General features: G+C 41.5%; 2 protein-coding genes across 3 annotated transcripts in view; one reads left to right on the forward strand and one right to left on the reverse strand.

Annotated features, from left to right (window-relative positions):
- The window catches only part of ZHX3 (zinc fingers and homeoboxes 3), a 130321-nt gene that overhangs the window by 36161 nt on the left and 74750 nt on the right, over positions 1 to 19410 (forward strand). The gene's annotated exons all lie outside the window — the stretch shown is intronic.
- On the reverse strand, positions 17620 to 17838 carry LOC103301492 (60S ribosomal protein L39-like). Its single transcript, XM_054723637.1, has one exon. It carries the CDS (start codon positions 17821 to 17823, stop codon positions 17668 to 17670), a length of 156 nt encoding a protein of 51 aa, XP_054579612.1. The 5' UTR covers positions 17824 to 17838; the 3' UTR covers positions 17620 to 17667.

The following is a 19410-nucleotide window of genomic DNA, read 5'->3' on the forward strand; positions in this document are numbered from 1 at the left end:
ACTAAAGTCCTCCCCTTTTCCTCCAAAGATCTAAATTCAGCCTGTATTACATAGAGAAATGCTACCTTCTGTAACAGATAAACCCTGCTAAAATCTCAGTAGCTTAAAACAGAAGACATTTTCACGCTTATTTAAAATTCAGTCAGCAGTAGGGGTAGAAGGGGTCCAACTGATGGATGCTTGGCTATCTTCAAACCATGGTTTCCAAGGTTGCGCTGGGTATCGATGTCCAGGCAGCAATTGGGGGAAGAGAAAGAGTGGAGGATTGTGTCAGAGGCTCTTATGCACCAAACCTAGATGGGAAATGCATTGGGTGTATGGGTTTTAGTAAACACAGAATGATGGAGGGGGAGCTGAGGAGAGTGAGGCAGGGCTGGTGCAGCCCTAGGACAAAACAGAGAGGCTACCCCCTTCTGCCGCGATGGACAAATTGGGAAGGGCTGAGGGGCCTAGGACTGGTTTCTGGTGAAGGCAAGCGCTACAAATGTGGGAGAGAGGCCCTTGGGGCAGGGGAAATAGGTGGGTGAGAACTGGGATGTTTACATACCTTCTGACATGAGCTTCCTAACATCAGGCGGGGGAAGGGGGGCAGACGTTGTTTGTCTTTTTCAAGATGAGAAAACTGATTAGGTGGTGTCTTGACAAAAGCCACACAACTAATAGGCAGCAGAGAAATGAGCTAGGTCTTGAGTCTTTTGCTGTCAAAGTGCCTGGTAGTGAGAGCCTGGATATATCCCACCTGGAGAGCTGGAAAACGTGGACTCTGAAGTTGGTTTGAGGAACCCCTGAGCACAGGGTGGAGGAGGAACTGTGGTGTGTTCTTTTATAAGTGACTCACCCTTTGGCAGCTTTGGTTGGAGGAGGGAGAATAAGAGCATTCCAGGCAGAGGGAGCAGCCTGAGCAAAGATCCTAAGGCAGAAATGCGCTGAAAGGTTTTCTGGGCTGAAAGAAGACCAGATTGGTCCACAACCAGCAGGAGGGGGAGGTGCATTGCATGAGAAGATGCTAAGGAGGGAAGCAGGGCCCAGATCACACAAGAACATATGGCCAAGACAAGGGGTTAACTATTCTAAGGGCATCAGGAAACCGTTGTACATTTTGAGTGGGGGCTAAGAGGGTACAACTTACAATTTGAAAAGACCAATCTGGTTGTTGTATAGAAGGCTATAGTGTATACTGAATGGAATGATGAGGGAAAAAGAGGAGAAGTGAGTCTGGAGTTCAGAGCAGAGAGGTTCAGGTTGATGAAGAAAATTTGATCCTGTATTTCCTGTTAGCTCACTCCCTGTTCTTAGCCAAGCTTCCTGTGAGTAGCCTTATCCACAGTCTCTACATCCTCACCTCAACTCAACCCTCTGTGCTCTGGCCTCTGTCATTGCTACTTCTCTGAAATGTCTTGGGCAAAGGGCACCTGAGGCTCTTTATGGTTAGCCAAGTCTAGGCCTTTGGCCCTTGCCTGGCTTGACTGGCATCCAGTCACATGAGCCATTCCTGCCTCGAAATGCTCCCCTCCTTAGCCCTCTGTGTCTCTGCTCCCTCATCCTGTGGCCCTTTTATGGATCCTCAAGTCCTCTGGCCTGCCCTAAATGATAGCATTCCTCAGGCTTCTGACCTTGGTCCTCCGGGATTTCCTCTGTGCCTCCCTGAATAAAAAGAACCCTTCCCCTCTTCATCAGACCAATGATTACCTGCCTTTCCAGCTTCATTGCAGATGCCCCCTCCTCCAAGAAGCTTTCCCTGACCCCTCAGACTGGGTTAGACGCTGCTTCTCCTCCCTTTTCATTTCTCCTGGAGCATAAAGTGGATATGATCACACTTAGCACCCTGCTTACTTATTTGTCTCCCCAGTCTAATAGTACTTGAAGGATAGGATTACAATGAAATACCCAGTGATCTAGGACAAAGATTGCTTTCTCCAGTTCAGATGAAAGCCTCACTTTATAATGAAGGTATCTGCACTTGATTGTATGTCTTTTCGTAGAGCATTCATTCCTCGCTGAGTTTGAGGGCTGTGAATTCTGGTATAATATATTCTATGAACAAAGGAATTAATTTAACTCAAAAGAATTAGTAATTGTATCCATCTTCTGAAAGGAAAAAAAATCTGAGAATTTAAGAATACTAATTGCTTTAGAAGAGCTTCCAAAAATCTGTATTGCCTGGTAATTTGGTTTCCAACTCCCTCACTCCAATTCCAAAATGTGCTACATGGTCCTCATTTTGTGGTCCCACAATTTTGGGCTTGTGACATTACAATTGCCTCCATGGTGATAAGCACTAATGTTCTCCTGGGCTGAATTGTGATAGCTGTGGAAGGCAGCAAATAGGCTGAAAGAAAGATGAGCTTCCGCCTTTATAGCCTTCCCTCCTGCTAGCCAGCTTATTCGTGAACGAAAAAGAAGAAATACGTAGAAACAGTGCAGTACATATACGCTTAGCTCTATATGTCACCCATCTGGAATTTCAGTAAGGTTCTGGGTGGTTAATGTCAGCAAACTCTCATGCTTCTCTTTCAAATGTCTTTTTCAACTCTCTTAAATTCTTTGTTTTTGTCTTTCTCTCAGTTCCAAACACACTTTATCTTTTTTGGCAGGTGGAACAAAGAAAATAAAATGTTGAATCACTTTCTTCTCAGTGGTTTGATTTTTAGAATCTTTCTTGATTTCTTTTTTCAGTGTTTAGTTTTCTGAGCTTAACAGAGTAAAAAGCAGAGATTCCTTTGACTAAACAGAACCTTAGCTTCATTAATCAAATGCTACAGATTGTACTTGTGTCTTTTTGTTTGTTTTGTTGTACTTGTGCCTTTCCTTCCCTCTCCCCCATTGATTTTTAGAGAGAGTGGAAGGGAAGAAGGAGACGGGGAGAGAGAGAGGGAAAGAGAGAGAGAGAGAGATATTGATGTGAGAAAGACACATTGATTGGTTGCCTCCTGCATGTGCCCAGACTGGGGCTGGGGATTGAACTGGCAACTCAGGTACGAGCCTTTGACTGGGAATCGAACCCACAACCCTTCTGTACGTGGGTCAATGCTCTACCTCTTAGCAACACTGGTCAGGGTTACTTGAGTCTTTTTTTCTTTTTAAATATATTTTTATTGATTTCAGAGAGGAAGGGAGAGGGAGAGAGAGATAGAAACATCAATGATGAGAGAGAATCATTGATTGGATGCCTCCTGTACACCCCCAACTGGGGATTGAGCCCACAACCCAGGCATGTGCCCTTGACCGGAATAGAACCTGGGACCCTTTAGTCAGCAGGCTGATGCTCTATCCCCTGAGCCAAACCAGCTAGAGCACTTGAGTCTTTTTGATGTAGTATTGGGCTGATTATTATTATTTTTAAAATTCTTTATTGTTTGAAGTATTACATATGTCTCGTTTTTTCCCCACTGACCTCTCCCTGGCCACTTCTATCCCCCAGCACATGCCCTCACCCCCCTACTGTCTGTGTCCATTGGTTATGCTGATATGCATGCATACAAGTCCTTTGGTTGATCTCTTACACCGCCCCCCTCCTCTGCCTTCCCTCTGAGGTTTGACAGTCTGTTCGATGATTCTGTGTCTCTGGATCTATTTTTGTTCATTAGATTCCACAAATGAGTGAGGTCATGTGATATTTATCTTTCTCTGACTGGCTTATTTCACTTAGCACAGTGGTCGGCAAACTCACTACTCAACAGAGCCAAATATCAACAGTACAACGATTGAAATTTCTTTTGAGAGCCAAATTTTTTAAACTTAAACTTCTTCTAACGCCACTTCTTCAAAATAGACTTGCCCAGGCTGTGGTATTTTGTGGAAGAGCCACACTCAAGGGGCCAAAGAGCCACATGTGGCTCGTGAGCCGCAGTTTGCCGACCACGGACTTATCATAATGTTCTCCAGGTCCATCCATGCTGTTGCAAATGATAAGAATTCTTTCTTTTTTACAACAGCGTAGTATTCCATTGTGTAGATGCACCACAGGTTTTTAATCCTCTCATCTACTGATGGGCACTTAGGCTGTTTCCAAATCTTAGCTATGGTAAATTGTGCTGCTATGAACATAGGGGTGCATATATCCTTTCTGATTGGTGTTTCTGACTTCTTGGGATATACTAGTGTATTCCTAGAAGTGGGATTACTGGGTCAAATGGGAGTTCCATTTTTAATTTTTTGAGGAAACTCCATACTGTTTTCCACAGAGACTGCACCAGTCAGTCTGCATGCCCACCAGCAGTGCACGAGGGTTCCTTTTTCTCTGCATCCTTGCCAGCACTTGTTTTTTGTTGATTTGTTGATGATAGCCATTCTGTCAGGTGTGAGATGGTACTGCATTGTCGTTTTGATTTGCATCTCTCAGATGATTAGTGACTTTGAGCATGTTTTCATATGTCTCTTGGCCTTCTGTATGTTCACTTTCGAAAAGCGTCTATTTAGGTCCTTTGCCCATTTTTTTATTGGATTCCCTATAAATTTTGGAGATTAAACCCTTATCGGATATAACATTGGCAAATATGTTCTCCCATGCAGTGGCTCTCTTGTTTTGTTGATGGTTTCTTTTGCTGTGTAGAAGCTTTTTATTTTGATGTAGTCCCATTTGTTTATTTTCTCCTAAGTTTCCATTGTTCAAGGAGCTATATCGGTAAAGATATTTTTAAAGAAAAAACACTGTGGGGTTATTTATTGACTATAGACATCTCTCAAATGAAATAAGACTGCTACGTCTGTGTAATAGTGGACTACATTTGACCTCCATAATAGTCTCTCAAGGGTTTGTTGTTATCAGAGTGAGAAATACTTACACACCTGAGCTGGTTTTTGATTCCACAAATGTTTATTTCTGGTGTTCAAACAAAACATTAGGATTTCAGACTGTCAGATAGGAAATGACATAGGGTTTTCCAGTATGCCCCCTGATGTGATGCCAACTCCTCTTTGTATGTGGGGGCCCTCTGTTAGTCTGAGAACATTCTCACAGGAAGCTGCAATCTGTGTCTTGCGACTTTTGAACCATTGGATTTACTGAGTCTTTCCCACCTTATACAACATATACATCCTTTCAAGTACTTGAAGACAGCTAACATCTTCCTTTTCATCTCCCAAAGCCTTCTCTCCAGACTCTGGATCCCCAGTTTCTTCAGATGTAACATCCTTCCTTATTCTATATCTTGTGATCCTAATAGATAATCCCAAGGTTTTGTTGGCTTTTTTTTTGGTGGCTCAGTCTCTTATTAAACTTATTCTCAGTTGATACTCTTTTTCTTGGAACCCATCTCTAGAGTAGAGCTTCAAAATGTCTTATTTAATGGAATATTTTTATCTCAGTAGTCTTACTTAACAGTAAAGCCTTTTGTTTCATTCAATAATATTGTAATATATTGCTCTCTAAAAGAAAACAGAGGCTTTTAAGTCCTGGGATGCAGGTAAAATGCCAGTAAGGCTGTACAATTTTGTTTCTAGCTAGAGGAGAGATTTAAGCAACTTCAGCTGGGTCTGATATTCAGAGCTAGTATTGATTGAGCCCTCACAGCATGCCAGCTACTGTGCCAAGGACACATACCATTTAGTTCAATACTCACAGCCCTGGATAATAATGATATCATTAATAGTAGACACTGTTATTGACCTCATCTTAACAATGAAGAAACTGAGGCTTAGAAAGGTTGGGATTTGCTCCATGTGTCACATGTAGCAAAGTGACCCAAACCTTGTGCTCTTTATACACCACTATATGGCTTCTCCAACACCTGGGTAAAGCTGTATGTATAATTCCCTTCTCTTATGCCTCATATTTATCCCTTGACATTTTTTAATTAAAATGTAAATTAAAAAAATAATTGGATGATTTTTGCAACTCACCACAGCTCCCAGAAGAGTACTGTTCACATGGTAGTGCTGACAGTAGAACTGAGGTCTTTGATTCTATGTCTCTAGACTCAGTAACAAGAAATTAAACCCTTGTGAGTTCTTTGGTCTCAGGATGGCTAGGGCCTCTTCAGACCCCACAAGTCAATCTTAAACCAAAGTCTAATGCCATCATGGTGGGCTTGGACTAAACCTTTGATTTGCTTTTGGGCAACTGGCTGGCACAGACCATATGGGAGAGACGATGGCTGTTGTAGCTGATGTTGGACTGGTAGCCAGATACCTGTGTTCAGCCTTAACATGCTTGCCCTCTGTGGGTGTCAGTGTCTTCAGTTCTTGGGAGTTGGGAGGGAGAGAAAGGTATAAGGGGGGTGGAGTTGGTTATTCTTTGTTCTTTCCCTACTCTTTTGGTGTTGGAGGGTCAGTTCTTGTGCCCTATTCCCCAACTCCACACTTGAAGCAGTGGCACAATTGGAAGGTAGGGACTTTGGGAGGCTGCTGTTTCCCCTTCCCCTAGTCCCTAAGAGATTGGTGAGTTGGACACCATTATTAATTAGGGATAAAACTGGGACTTGTTAACTGAGCCTGGACTGAGGAGTTAAAATTTGGGACTGCCTAGAACTTCTCCTCTGAGAGTTTAGGAACTGGTTAATTCCCCTGTGGTCTGAGGACAGTGGCTCAGTTGTTGGACTACTTCAGGCCAATTGGGGGAGCACAGGCTAGTCTTTCGAGTCTGGTATTTTAGAATCATCTGGTCCTGCCTGTGTGCACATCTCAGCCTGAGATGAACTCTAGAACTGCCGCTTCTCCCTGTGAGTCAAGATGTAAATAATTCTGAAATGCTATAGCTGGGGCTTTATCAGAGTCCCTACAGGAAAACTTGGTATTCTCAATTTAAGATAATTCCAGAGCATTTACTTAAAGAGATGTTGGTGGAATGTAGAGGAAATCACAAGGGACAGAGCAGGAACCCAGAGTTATGGTAACAGTGGAGTTAATACCACTCCTAGCTCCCAATGGACAAGTGGATGAAGTGCTTATAAGAAGCCAGAAGGGATTGTCATTTATAAAAGGCCACCTTGAGAGGAGTAGTGACTTTTGGTTGAGGGATACACCCAGCCTAAATGGAATGAATTTCCAACTCCTTTTCCTTTCTCTAATCTTTTTCTGGGACTCAGCATTGGACAAACTCAGAAGTCAAAGGCATAGGGCCTGGTGATGTGATTCATAAAGATCAGCCTGCTGGGGCAGAGAGCAAGGTAGAGAAGGGTGGAGAGTGAAACTGGAGGAGCCATAGGAAGATATTAGACACTAGAGGCCTGGTGCACAAATTCGTGCACCAGTGGGGTCTCTCGGCCTGGCTTGTGGGATCAGGCTGAAACCGGCTCTTCGACATCCTCTGAGGGGTCCTGGATTGCGAGAGGGCACAGGCCAGGCCAAGGAGCCTACTGGTGCATGATTGGGGCTGGGGAGGGACTCAGGAGGTTGGCCAGCCGGGGAGGGACCACAGGAGGGCTCCTGGGTGTGTACGGCCTGTCTTGCTCAGTCCCAATTGGTGGGACCCCAGCAACAAGCTAACCTACGGGTCGGAGCTTCTGCCCCCTGGTGGTCAGTGCACATCATAGTGACTGGTTGACTGGTCGGCTGTCTTCTCCCTGATGGTCAGTGCATGTCATAGCGAGTGGTTGAGCGGCCTTAGCATATCATTAGCATATTACGCTTTGATTGGTTGAATGGATGACCGGATGACTGGACACTTAGCATATTGGGCTTTTATTATATAGGATAAGGACCATGCAGTTTCATAATGGGCAGAACTGTGTGCATGCTCATGCGCGCGCGTGTGTGTGTGTGTGTGTGTGTGTGTGTGTGTGTGTAGTGGAAAGTAAGTAAAAAGGATGAGATAAGCATTTCTCAAGCATCACCTAGTAACTTTCTTATGACACAATCATGTTTTGGGGTAAGTAGTATTTCCATGTTATAGATGTGGAAAACTTGAACCCAAATCTCTTGGCCTTAAGTCAGCTCAGTTCTGGTCATCTCTGTGGTGACAGATTGTAGCCAGATATCCCTCACATCTGACACTCTCTGGAGTCCATTCCAGAAAGCCACAGTTTATGGCATTGCTGGGAGAACAGGAGAGGACTGTTCAGAGCTGCTGTGTATTTTTTTCTTCACATCTATGAACTTGAAGAGACGGGGTAGAGGAGGGAAAAAATTCAACTTGGCATGAATGATGTTAAGTGAGATCAAATAAGGTGAAAAGCAAAATAGAATCCAGAAATTTAGTTTTGCTTTTGCTCAAAGTTCATGGGCGGTTACTGTACAAAGTCCTTTTTACTTTCCTCAAATGTTAAGCACTTTTCATAACATGAAAATTATTACCTTTTAATTTTGGTTGTTTATGAACTTAAATAGCTTCATAAAAGACAATGAACCAATTGCACATTAAGATTAAACTACATGTTTTCTTTATTTTACTTCTTCCTAATGTACAAATCATTACACTTATGGTTACAATTATTTTGGTTCCTGATACATACATTGTAAAAGTATTTACCGAACAATCAACAGTGAAGCTGAAATTTTAAATTAAAAAAGAGAGGAATCGTAACCCTTCATAAACTAAACATTAAAATTGTCTCTGTTCTTCTAGTTTTTGTTGTATGCATGCATACATTTTACATGGCTAGAATTGTACAAATTTATACTATCTTGTCATTCTGAGTATTTTTCCATGTTGCTATATAGCCTTCATAATTATTTAGTTTGTCAGTTTACCTTTAAATATTTTCCAATTTGTTGGATATTGTTATTTACTTATTCTGTTCTATGCCACAAAAAAGACTGGCAATTTTGTTGAACATTTAAATGGTTTATTTATTATTTTTCTTTAAAAACGTCCATTTGCATCTTTATGTATCTAGTTTCTCACCTCCCTCTTTTGTTCTTCCTGGCAAAAGGAAAGGAATTGTTATTTTTTAAGGATAATTTCTCAGAAATAGGATAAGCATCTCCAAAGGTATATAAAAGAATATGAAAATAGTTTTAGGAGTTGCTGAGAGAAGCAAGATTATAATTAAAATGAGTCATTTAGCAGAGTTATAACTAAAATGTTAATCTTGATTTTTTATTTAAATCCTAAGGTGTGTTTTTGATCCTTACCTGAGAATATTTTTTCCATTGCTTTTCTGAGAGAGTAGAGGAAAGGGAAGGAGGGGGAGAGAGAGAGAGAAACATTGATGTGAGAGACATTGACTAGTTGCCTCCCACATGCCCCCTGCAACTGAGGTATGTGACCCAAAACCGTCCGGTGCCCAGGCTGACGCTCTAACCACTTAGCAACACCGACCAGGGCTAAATCCTATTTTAAAAATTATTATTAAAAGAGAAATTGTACATCACTTATCTTTGCACACAAAATTTAACTGAAACCCTAAATTGTGATTAAGTTTTAAAAAATGTGTTCTTGGCTCAATTGAACATAGTGTAATTCTGAACAGATCTTGTATTTGATTTATGATATTGGCCCCTATTATCCTGTAACTCTGTAATATTAGCATTGGCCAGGTAGTCCCCTGGGCTACTCCCTGGGAGGTGGTCTTTCCCTTCCAAATCCATTCTGTTCACTTGGGGGACCTGGACCCTTCTGTCTATTCACTCTTTTACAAAGCTGGAGCCCTCTGGCCAGAGGAGCTCCCTTGTATGGTGCCGTTGCCTTTCCACTTGCTTTCCACTGTCCATAATTCTGCTTTCTGGAGCAACAGACAAGCTTCTACCACTAGTCAGGAGTCTTCAGAAAATCAGAGATCAGGTCTGGTTTTTACTCTCTCTGTCCATAACTCCTGGCATAGAGCCTGGCACATAACAGATGCTCAGAAACTAATTGCAGAACGAACTGTCTTGAGACAGTCCTTCAAATGTGTGAATACAACTACAACGTCCCCACTTTTAGTTGCCTCTTTAGATTTAATGTCCTCCGGTTTAGCCATTTGTCATGATAGAATCTCCAGATCCCTTTCTTCTAGTCATTCACCATTGTCTGTGACCACAGTTTGCTGTCAGTTACTCTGTTAAAATATGTGGCCAGATTTGCATCCAGCTCTCTAGAAATTATCTGATTTGCAGTAATGCATTCAAGTGTGTATTACTTTTCTTTCTTTAGCAAAACCCGATTACTTGTATCTTTTCACGTGATCTGCTGTCAAGCTGGTCTCTTCCAAGAGATGCTTGTGTAATTTTGTCCTTCTAGATGAGTGTCATTTGGGATTTGATGAGGGCTCTTCAGTATCCTCATATAAGTCGTCAGTATAAATGAGGACCAGGGAAGGCCCCTGGAAGAGCCCCGTGGAAATCTCCCTCCAAATTGACAGTAATCCCCTAATCCCATGCTTTTCAAACTGTGTTGCACATACAAATTACCTGGGAATTTGGTTAAAATGCAGGTTCTGATTTAATAAGTCTGCGTATAGCCTGAGATTCCGTCTTTCTAACAAGTTCCCAGGTGATGCAGACACTGTGGGGCCTAGGAGGCCATACTTTGAGCAGTAAGGCACAGTTTGGGGGTCCAGTTGTTCATTAGAGCAAATCCTTCAGTGTTTGGATAGCTGTGCTGTCCCATTAGAGCCCCCAACAAATACTGTGTCATGCAGGTACTCAGAGCTTCATCTCCTATCTCACTAGGTAAATGAAGAAAATGTGAGTGTTGCGGTTTCACCAGCTTCGAAGTGGTTGTGGACCTTTCTGTGCGTGTTTGATTGACCCTTTACTCCAGTCCAACAAACTGTTATCCAACATAATTGGTATCTTTTCAAGTTTCTTGTCATCTGGACATTGATAAAATGCTCATGTATACTGAGCACTTTTTAAGTTATAAATCTGGTGTACTTTTGTATATCGGTAAGTTACCCAAAGAGAAACTAAATACTTAGTTTTTTAAACATTGGCTAGAAAGTACAGTGTTACTGATAAAATTCTTTTATAAGAAATGTTATGGAGCATCCAATTTTTTTTTTCTCTATTGGAATTTGGAGAAAATGGATGCATTGTTGAAATTACATTCCTAAACTGAAAGATACTCTTGCAGCTGGCTGCCTTTCAGTTATAGATTAGCAAGTGAGTTCTGTAGAACACAGCACAGGGAGGTCATGAGCACCTTATCTCCCCTGCCAACCCCACATCTTCTGATTTTTTAAAGCAAATTCCACATATCCTAGCATTTCATCTGTAATACTTCAGTATGTAACTTAACATAAATATTTTTATTGAATTATAGTATACATAAAGAAAAATGAAAAGGTGAAGGAATTAAGCAAACAAACAAAACAAAACTCATAAAAAAGAAAACAACCCAAAACAAGTATTATTAGTTTCAATGAGTTGATTACTTCTCCATTGTTCATTAATATGTTTAGATAATTCTAACTCCTAAATACTAAATACTGTGTCTTCCAAATACGTTACAAAATTGAGTCCTGTAACTGGACATTAAATTAGGACATGTCAATCAGAGTAGAAAAACAACAGCAGCAAAAAATTAAGTCTTGACATTGATAATAATAAGGCTTTTAGTTTCAGTGAAAAATAATCATGCTCATATTCAATCCAGGTTGAAAAGAATGACTTGGATGTGTTAGCAATGATTAAATAATAGAACTTAAACCCCATAACTATAGTGCCATTAACATATCTAAAAACAGCAACAAGTTTTTTAATATCATTTAATACTCAGTGTATTAAAATTTTCCTGATTGCTTAAAATGTATTTTTTCAAAACTCATGTTTTAGTTTTAATTGATGGTCTATATAAGAATTACAGGTTTAGAAGATATATTTTTAAACCAATGTTTTATTTCTTTTACAAAACTGCAACTTTTATGTAGTACTTATGCTCTGTGCTTGCTAAATTATTAACAAAGAAAATATAGTAATTTCTATCATGATTATTGCATTTTTGGTTAAAAGAGAAGATATTTTTAAAAATTGCTCCACTCAGCCTTTCCAAACCTGTACTAACTTGGTTTAGTACAAAACCTACTTACAGATGCTGCTGTAGCCTTCCATTTGCAAAGTCATTTGTATTATTCTGGATTTGCCTTCCTCTGGCAGCACCTCTCATCTATTTCCACATATTCTTAAAGTTTTATATGAATTCTGTTATCTGTCCTCCTTGTTTATGTGGGTAGCCCATCTTGAGGTTATATGACTCCCCTTTCAGTAGTGACAGGAGCACTACATGGGGGGAGAAAAGTCCTGGTTTCGGATCTCAGCTCCACCACTTAACTGCCTGACTGAAGCAATGTGCTTAATTTCCCCAATCATGACTAATATGTTTAATTGCTTTTCAGTGGCCTGCATCAGACAATACCACAAATTGTTCAAAATTTCCTAAAGCTCCCCAAACTTGTAGGCAGGGAGGAAGCAAATTATTGGGTCACTGCTTATCTTCCCAAATTACAACTCAGGGACCGTTGCCTAAGGAGCCAGGACAGAGGCCCCTAGATGAAGAAAGTGGGAGAGGAGAAACAGGAAGGTAAATAACTAATATTTAGTGAGTGACTATAACTACTTTTCCACATGCTCATTTGGACCACATAGCTGCCGTGGCAGTATTATGATCAGAGAAACTTTGGGTCTGCCAGCATAGCCTAGTGGTTAAGAGCAAGTCTTGCCAATGGATGACCTAAGCCAGGTTTCTTTGCCTCTCTGATTCCTCATCAATAACGTGGAGATAACGGGCATTTGCGTCATAGAGTGTTCGTGAGGATTACATGAAATAAATGTCAGGTGCCAAGCACAGTACCTGGTACATAATCACCATTCAGTAAAGCAAACTGTAATTTATCCATCACTTCTTTTTAGACTTAGTCTTTTTAAAGGAAGGCTATGGAGTTTTAGTAACTTAATAACAGAGTTGTGAGGACTGAGTTAGGTTGTTCAACAACCATAACAGAACTTTGTCAAATCTGAGCGTTCCCCTTTCAAACTGGTCCTCTTGAAATGCCCTTATTTACTCCATTGTTGCTTTTGCTAAAAATGTGTTTGGACTTCTTATTACTAGTTTTTAGTCTATAGGTGTGTTTGTTTTTTGTTGTTGACACTATTAACAGATATCCCGTTTCTCCCACTTCCTTCCCCTGGCTGCCGGCACCGCCTTCTGCCCAGCCTCTACCTCCCCTCCCCTGGCCAGTGTGTTTTTGATCAAATTACAACTAGGATAGAGGTGAATATTTGTTTATTCCACAAACTTTTATTGACCACCTACTATTTGTAAAACATACTGTTAAACACTAGGAATATAGCAGTGAACAAGTAAAGGTCATTTCCCTGTGGCATTTGTAATCTAGGGGGCAAAAAAAAGCTTTCATCAGCACCTTGAATTATGTCAAAAATGTGATAGTACTAAACATTGTTAAAACTGCTGAAAGGAAAAATGCAAATTTTGGAATGTTTTGTAGGTATATCCAGTACTTTTATTGGTACAAGATCAGATCCTTGATATGTTACCCAAAGGAAGACAGATGCCTTCTTTATGAATAAAATGAGATATACTGAGGGAGACATCAATCTGTATCCAGTTCAATGATGTAATCAGCCCTTTAAATTCAAATTTGGGATAAAACAAAGACCTCCTTTATTTTCCTTTTGTTTGACTGTGACTTTGGAGTCATTCATGAACTTGAAATAGGAAGCACAATTGCATTGAACAACACATTTGACAGTACGTAATCATTCACCAGTGACCTACTGATGATTGAAAATGGTTATATATTCAGTAGTATTAGGTTCTATTAGTTAGGATGTCTAAAAAGCGTGTTGATGTCTTCTTAAAGCTTTGCAAATGTTTGCGTCCATTCAACTTAATACCTTAATCTACACTAATAAAAGAGTAAGATGCAAATTGACCATACCTTTGTGATGCCCACCAGCCAATCAGGAGTGAGTATGCAAATTAACCCAACAAAGGGGGGTTAATTTGCATACGCAGGCGCCGAGCAGATGGGGTGGGGCGCAGGCATTCCGCACTGCCCCAGCCGCTCCGGGCCTCTGGGCATCATGGGAAGGCGGAAAGGCAACTCCGGGCCAGAGCGAAGGTGGTGCCGGCAGCCAGGGGAAGGAAGGCCCGTTCTTGCATGAATCTTCGTGCATCGGGCCTCTAGTGTTAAATAATTACAAAATACATACAGCTAAATAAATAAAATTACAAAGTCCTGAAATTCAAAGGGGTGTAAAGGTAATTTAGGATAGTTGTCCTTCCAGTACAAAAATGCCCAAGCCTATGCCCAACACCTCTGGTGATGGAGAATGTTTAACTAAAGACCGCAGGTCATGGGCATATAATATATCAGTAAAGGTGGGAATTTGTCTGCTGTAAGACAGGAGTGGTAGTTATCTACGGGAAACGTTGGGGCCCTATCTGCAAGAACAATTTATTTTCCCTCAAATATCTCTATGGTCAGCTAAGACTTGTCTTCTACAGTCCAGTTTCTCTGCCTATGAACCTCCAGTTCGTCACCCTTCTGGTAAACTTTGGCATTGGCTGGAAGAATATCCCCCAATTTTTTTAGTTTTCTAAATTTTAGTTTCTTAGAGCACACAATTCTAAACATGTATTTATTTAGCAAATATTTATTAAGTATCTATTGTGTGCCAGTCACTGTTCTAGATTAAAGGGATGATAGATGGTAGCACTCAGCAAAAAGTTGACACCATCATGGAGATTTCAAACTCATGATTGAGTTGCTCTAAAGCTGCAGTCAAACATGAAATAAAGGAAATGAACTCGGTCTGAGGAAGATGATGATCCTGGTTTGGGACATGGTGAGCTTGGGAGCAGTGGGTCATTCAAGAATAGAAATGCTGTGGGTAGCTGGCTCTGTGGTTGAGAGGAAGCTGGGTTTGAGGATCATTGGCATGTAAGGTGGAACTTGCAGCACTTGGAACAGAGGTCAGCATGGGGTAGTGAGTGGTCTGAGAGCAAGAGAGAGTCTCAGCCTGATTCTTGGCACCTTGTTAGTACCAAATAAATGTTATGAATTAATTTGATCAACAGCTGTATCCCTTTTTAAGTACTTATGTAATAAGCATTCTTTGTTCAGTAATTGTAACATTATGAAGCAAGTCAATTTTCTCATTACTTTGGGGGAACTAACTTTTCTATTACAAATGTTTGAGAAGTGGAGTTTTTTGTGTAATAACTTTTTAAAATTATATAAGTAGCCCTGACCAGTGTGTTAAGTGGTTAGAGCATTGGCCCATGCACCAAAGGATCTCATGTTCATGTCCTGGTCAAGGGCACTGGGTTTCAGGTTTAATTCCTGCGCTAGTGGGGCACGAGCAGGAGGCAACTAATCGATGTGTCTTTCTTAACATAGATGTTTCTCTCCCACCCCCTCCCAACCTTCCTTTCCACTCTGTCTCTCTAAAAAATCAATGGAAAAAATATCCTCGGGTGAGGATTAGCAAAAAGCCCCCTCAAAATTATGTAAGTAACATACAAACAAAAATCAACACACACATACACACACACACACACACACACACACACACACACACTAGAGGCCCGGTGCACGAAATTCATGCACGGGGATGTGTGTCCCTCAGCCCAGCCTGCACCCTCTCCAATCTGGGACCCCTCGAAGGATGTCTGACTGCTTGTTTAGGCCCGATCCTACCGGAATCAGGCCTAAACAGGTAGTCAGACATCCCTCTCACAATCCAGGACTGCTGGCTCCCAACTGCTCGCCTGCCTGCCTCCTGATTGCCCCTAACCACTTCTGCCTGCCAGCCTGATCACCCCCTAACCACTCCCCTGCCAGCTTGATTGATGCCTAACTGCTTCCCTGCCAGCCTGTTTGCCCGTAACTACCCTCCCCTGCAGACCTTGTCACCCCTAATTGCCCTCCCCTGCAGGCCTGGTCACCCCTAACTGCCCTTCCCTGCAGGCCCGGTCGCCCCCAACTTCCCTCCTCTGCCAGCCTGTTTGCCCCTAACTGCCCTCTCCTGCAGGCTTGATCGCCCCCAACTGCCCTCCCTTGCAGGCCTGGTCCCTCCCAACTGCCCTCCCCTGCTGGCCATCTTGTGGAGGCCATCTTGTGTCCACATGGGGGCAGTCATCTTTGACCACATGGGGCAGCCATCTTGTGTGTTGGAGTGACAGTCAATTTGCATATTATTCTTTTATTAGATAGGATAGAGGCCTGGTGCATGGGTGGGGGCCGGCTGGTTTGCCCTGAAGGGTGTCCCGGATCAGGGTGGGGGTTCCCTTGGGGTGTGGGGTGGCCTGGGCGAGGGGCCTGTGGTGGTTTGCAGGCCGGCCACGCCCCCTGGTGACCCAAGCAGAGGCCCTGGTATCTGGGATTTATTTATTTTCTATAATTGAAACTTTGTAGCCTTGAGCGGAGCCAAGCCACCTGCTCGCTCTGTGGCCACAGCCATTTTTGTTGGGATTTATTTATCTTCTATAATTGAAACTTTGTAGCCTTAAGTAGAGGCCAAGGCAGGCCAGGGCAGGCGGAAAGCTTGGCTTCCTCCATTGCCAGGGAAACCCAAGCCTCCTGCTTTCTCTGTGGCTGCAGCCATCTTGGTTGGGTTAATTTGCATACTCGCTCCTGATTGGCTTGTGGGCGTGGCTTGTGGGTATAGCAGAGGTATGGTCAATTTTTATATTACTCTTTTATTAGATAGGATATATTTTATTAACAGCCAAAATATCTGCAAGTATAGAGAGTTAAGTTTGTCCTTTTTACCTCTCTCTTCACCCTTTTCCCACCCAAGACTTCATTTTCTTACTTTTCATGTACTGTTTCTAAATAAAATTGTGTTCTGAACAGAGTCTAGTTTAGAGATTGGAGAATGTGATTCCTCATGTTTGTCATTAACTCACAGTGACCATGGATAAGTTATATTAATGTTCATTGACTGACTCCCCAGGAGATGTACTTGCCTTCCTTTCCTTACCGGTGGGTGAATTGCTTTTTATAGGAAGTCATTCAACTGCAGTTAGTAAATAACTGAAGCTCCATATTATGGACTTTTGCAAGCTGTACTATAGCTGGACAGATGCAGGTGAGAGGGGGAGACCTCATTTCCAGAGTATAGAACATCATTGACATGTGAGTCATTCTTGTGTACACGCATACATGCATGTGTATGTGCACACACACAAATAGGACATCTGAAGGACTGTGAAGTATCTTTGGTGATGCACTTAATTTTGAGTGTTATAACTTGTACTGGTCTCTAGCTGATCAAAATAATTATCTTCAGGGAATGTTAATGAGAAGTGGTCATAAGACACTGTACATTTTGTTAGATTGCTTATTTGCCCGGTTTTACTGCATGTAATGGAACTAGGTTTCTATAGTTTATGTTTGGCTGTCATTTAGAGGTGGATCTCATTAGAGGCATTGAAAGCCTAATTCTGTCTAATGAGAAGAGAAGTTATGTGATTGCACTTGGATATGGCAGCATATCCTTTGGTTTCCAGACGTTTTACAAAGTTTCTGATTAATTTTCTACATTATGCCTATTTCCTTTCACTAGTTTTTATTAGCAGTTGTATTGCACTTCACATTCTATTTGATCAATAATTGTCAGGATTTAACTATAAGTTTGTTTTTTTTAAAGGTCTCACGCATTTATTACTAAACCAACCTACTATTGTAGGGGGGAAAAATCAACAGAGCAAAATCACAAATCCATTAATTTTCCAATTAAAATGCCCCAACTGTCCAGACAGTAGCATCTTTTCAATTATTTAAAGGTGTAGGCAACCTGGATACAGCATAAATATGTGAGTCATCTCTCATGTGTGATTTCTCATAGGCCCAGTTTGGTTCTTCTCCAATGTCTCCTCTTCGAGTTGTACCTGATTTTATTACCAGTTTTCATCCGAATCCATTGGGGAATGGGCCGCTTCTGCTTTTGTTTCTTGGCCAGGAACCTCTTGATCCTGAAAGTCTTGTGGGAAGACATGGTGAAGGAGAAGCAAACACATGTACCTCGATGGCGGAGAAAGAGAGCTAACTATAAGTTTTAATAATTTATTTGATCAATCAACACTGCTTCTTGTATCCCAAATTGACTTTCTTTTTTTCAGGCTGCAGAAACACTTCTTGTCTATGCCTTTTATTATGCAAATAAAACTATGGAATAGTAATTCTTAACTTTTTGGGAGCAGACTGAGATGCCTTGGGGAATCTAATGCAGAATTTCTCAACCTTGACACTATTGATATTTTGAGCTGGATATACGTTGTTGTGAGGGCTGTGTTGTGCATTGTGAGATGTTCAGCAGCATCCCTGGTCTTTACCCACTAGAACTCAGCTCTCTCAGTTGGGACAACCATAAATGTCTTCAGGGTCCATCCATGTTGTTGCAAATAGCAAGATTTCATTCTTTTATATGGCTGAATAATATTCCATTATATATATGGACACTTAGTTATTTCCACATCTTGATTATTGTAAGTAATGCTGCAATGAACATGGGGGTTTATATATATTTTTGAGTTAGTGTTTTCATTTTCTTTGGATAAATACCAAGAAGTGGAATTGCTGGATCATATGGTAGTTCTATTTTTAATTTTGGGGGGCATCTCCATATTGCTTTCCATAGTGGCAGCACCAGTTTACATTCATACCAACAACGCACAAGGGCTCCCTTTTCTCCACATCCTTGCCAATTCTAGTTGTCTGTTGTCTTTTATATAATAGCCATTCTTACAGGTATGAAGTGATATCTCATTGTGGTTTTGATTTACATTTCCCTGATGATTAGTGGTGGTGAGCATCTTTTCCTGTTGGCCATTTGTATGTTAACTGGTATTTTTTAAAAGCTCTCCAGGTGTTTCTGATGTGCATGCAACCTGGGCTGAGAACCCTGATTGTGTGATCAGAGTGGTAACTGTAGCAGGTTCCCTTAGCACAAGTGGGTACAGGATCACTGGTCCTGCTAAATAGTTGGAATATCCCTCCAGGGTTCTGGGGGTGTGTGTGCCTTGTCATTTGTCATGCTATTTCTTCATCCTCTAGTCCTAGCACTTATGTGGGTGGTCCCCCACTTTATTATAAAGAGCTGGCTGGTGTGGTCAGTGGTTAGAGCATCAGCCTGGGGACCAGGAGTCTCAGGTTCAATTCCCGGTAAAGGGCACATGCCTGGGTTGCAGGTTTGATCCCTGGTCCTGATCGGGGCACGTGTGGGAGGCAACCAATTGATGTGTGTCTCTCACATCGATGTTTCTTCCTCTCCCTCCTCCCTCCTCCGTCTCCCTCTCCTTCCTTCCCCCTCTCCTTCCTTCCCTCCCTCTAAATCATACTTTTCTACTCTCAATATGTGCTTAAAATATTTAACTTGGATGTTAGAGTAGGAGAAATTTGAGAGAATGCTTTATGTAATTCAGTTTTAAGAATTAAATGAATACACTGATATAAATTTCTATACTACTTTAAAGAGATTTATCTTTGTTTTGTCTAAAGAAGTATATTTGAGTACTTCAAATATCTTTCCTCTTTCTCAAAATGTTAGACACAGGTACAATATGATGGAAAACTGCCTTTTTAC

The sequence above is a fragment of the Eptesicus fuscus genome, chromosome 12 (genome assembly GCF_027574615.1).
Source record: "Eptesicus fuscus isolate TK198812 chromosome 12, DD_ASM_mEF_20220401, whole genome shotgun sequence".
NCBI lineage: Eukaryota > Metazoa > Chordata > Mammalia > Chiroptera > Vespertilionidae > Eptesicus > Eptesicus fuscus.

Bases quoted from the DNA above. Each gene is read 5' to 3' on its own strand.
- LOC103301492 (XM_054723637.1), bottom strand. From the start codon at position 17,823: ATGTCTTCCCACAAGACTTTCAGGATCAAGAGGTTCCTGGCCAAGAAA.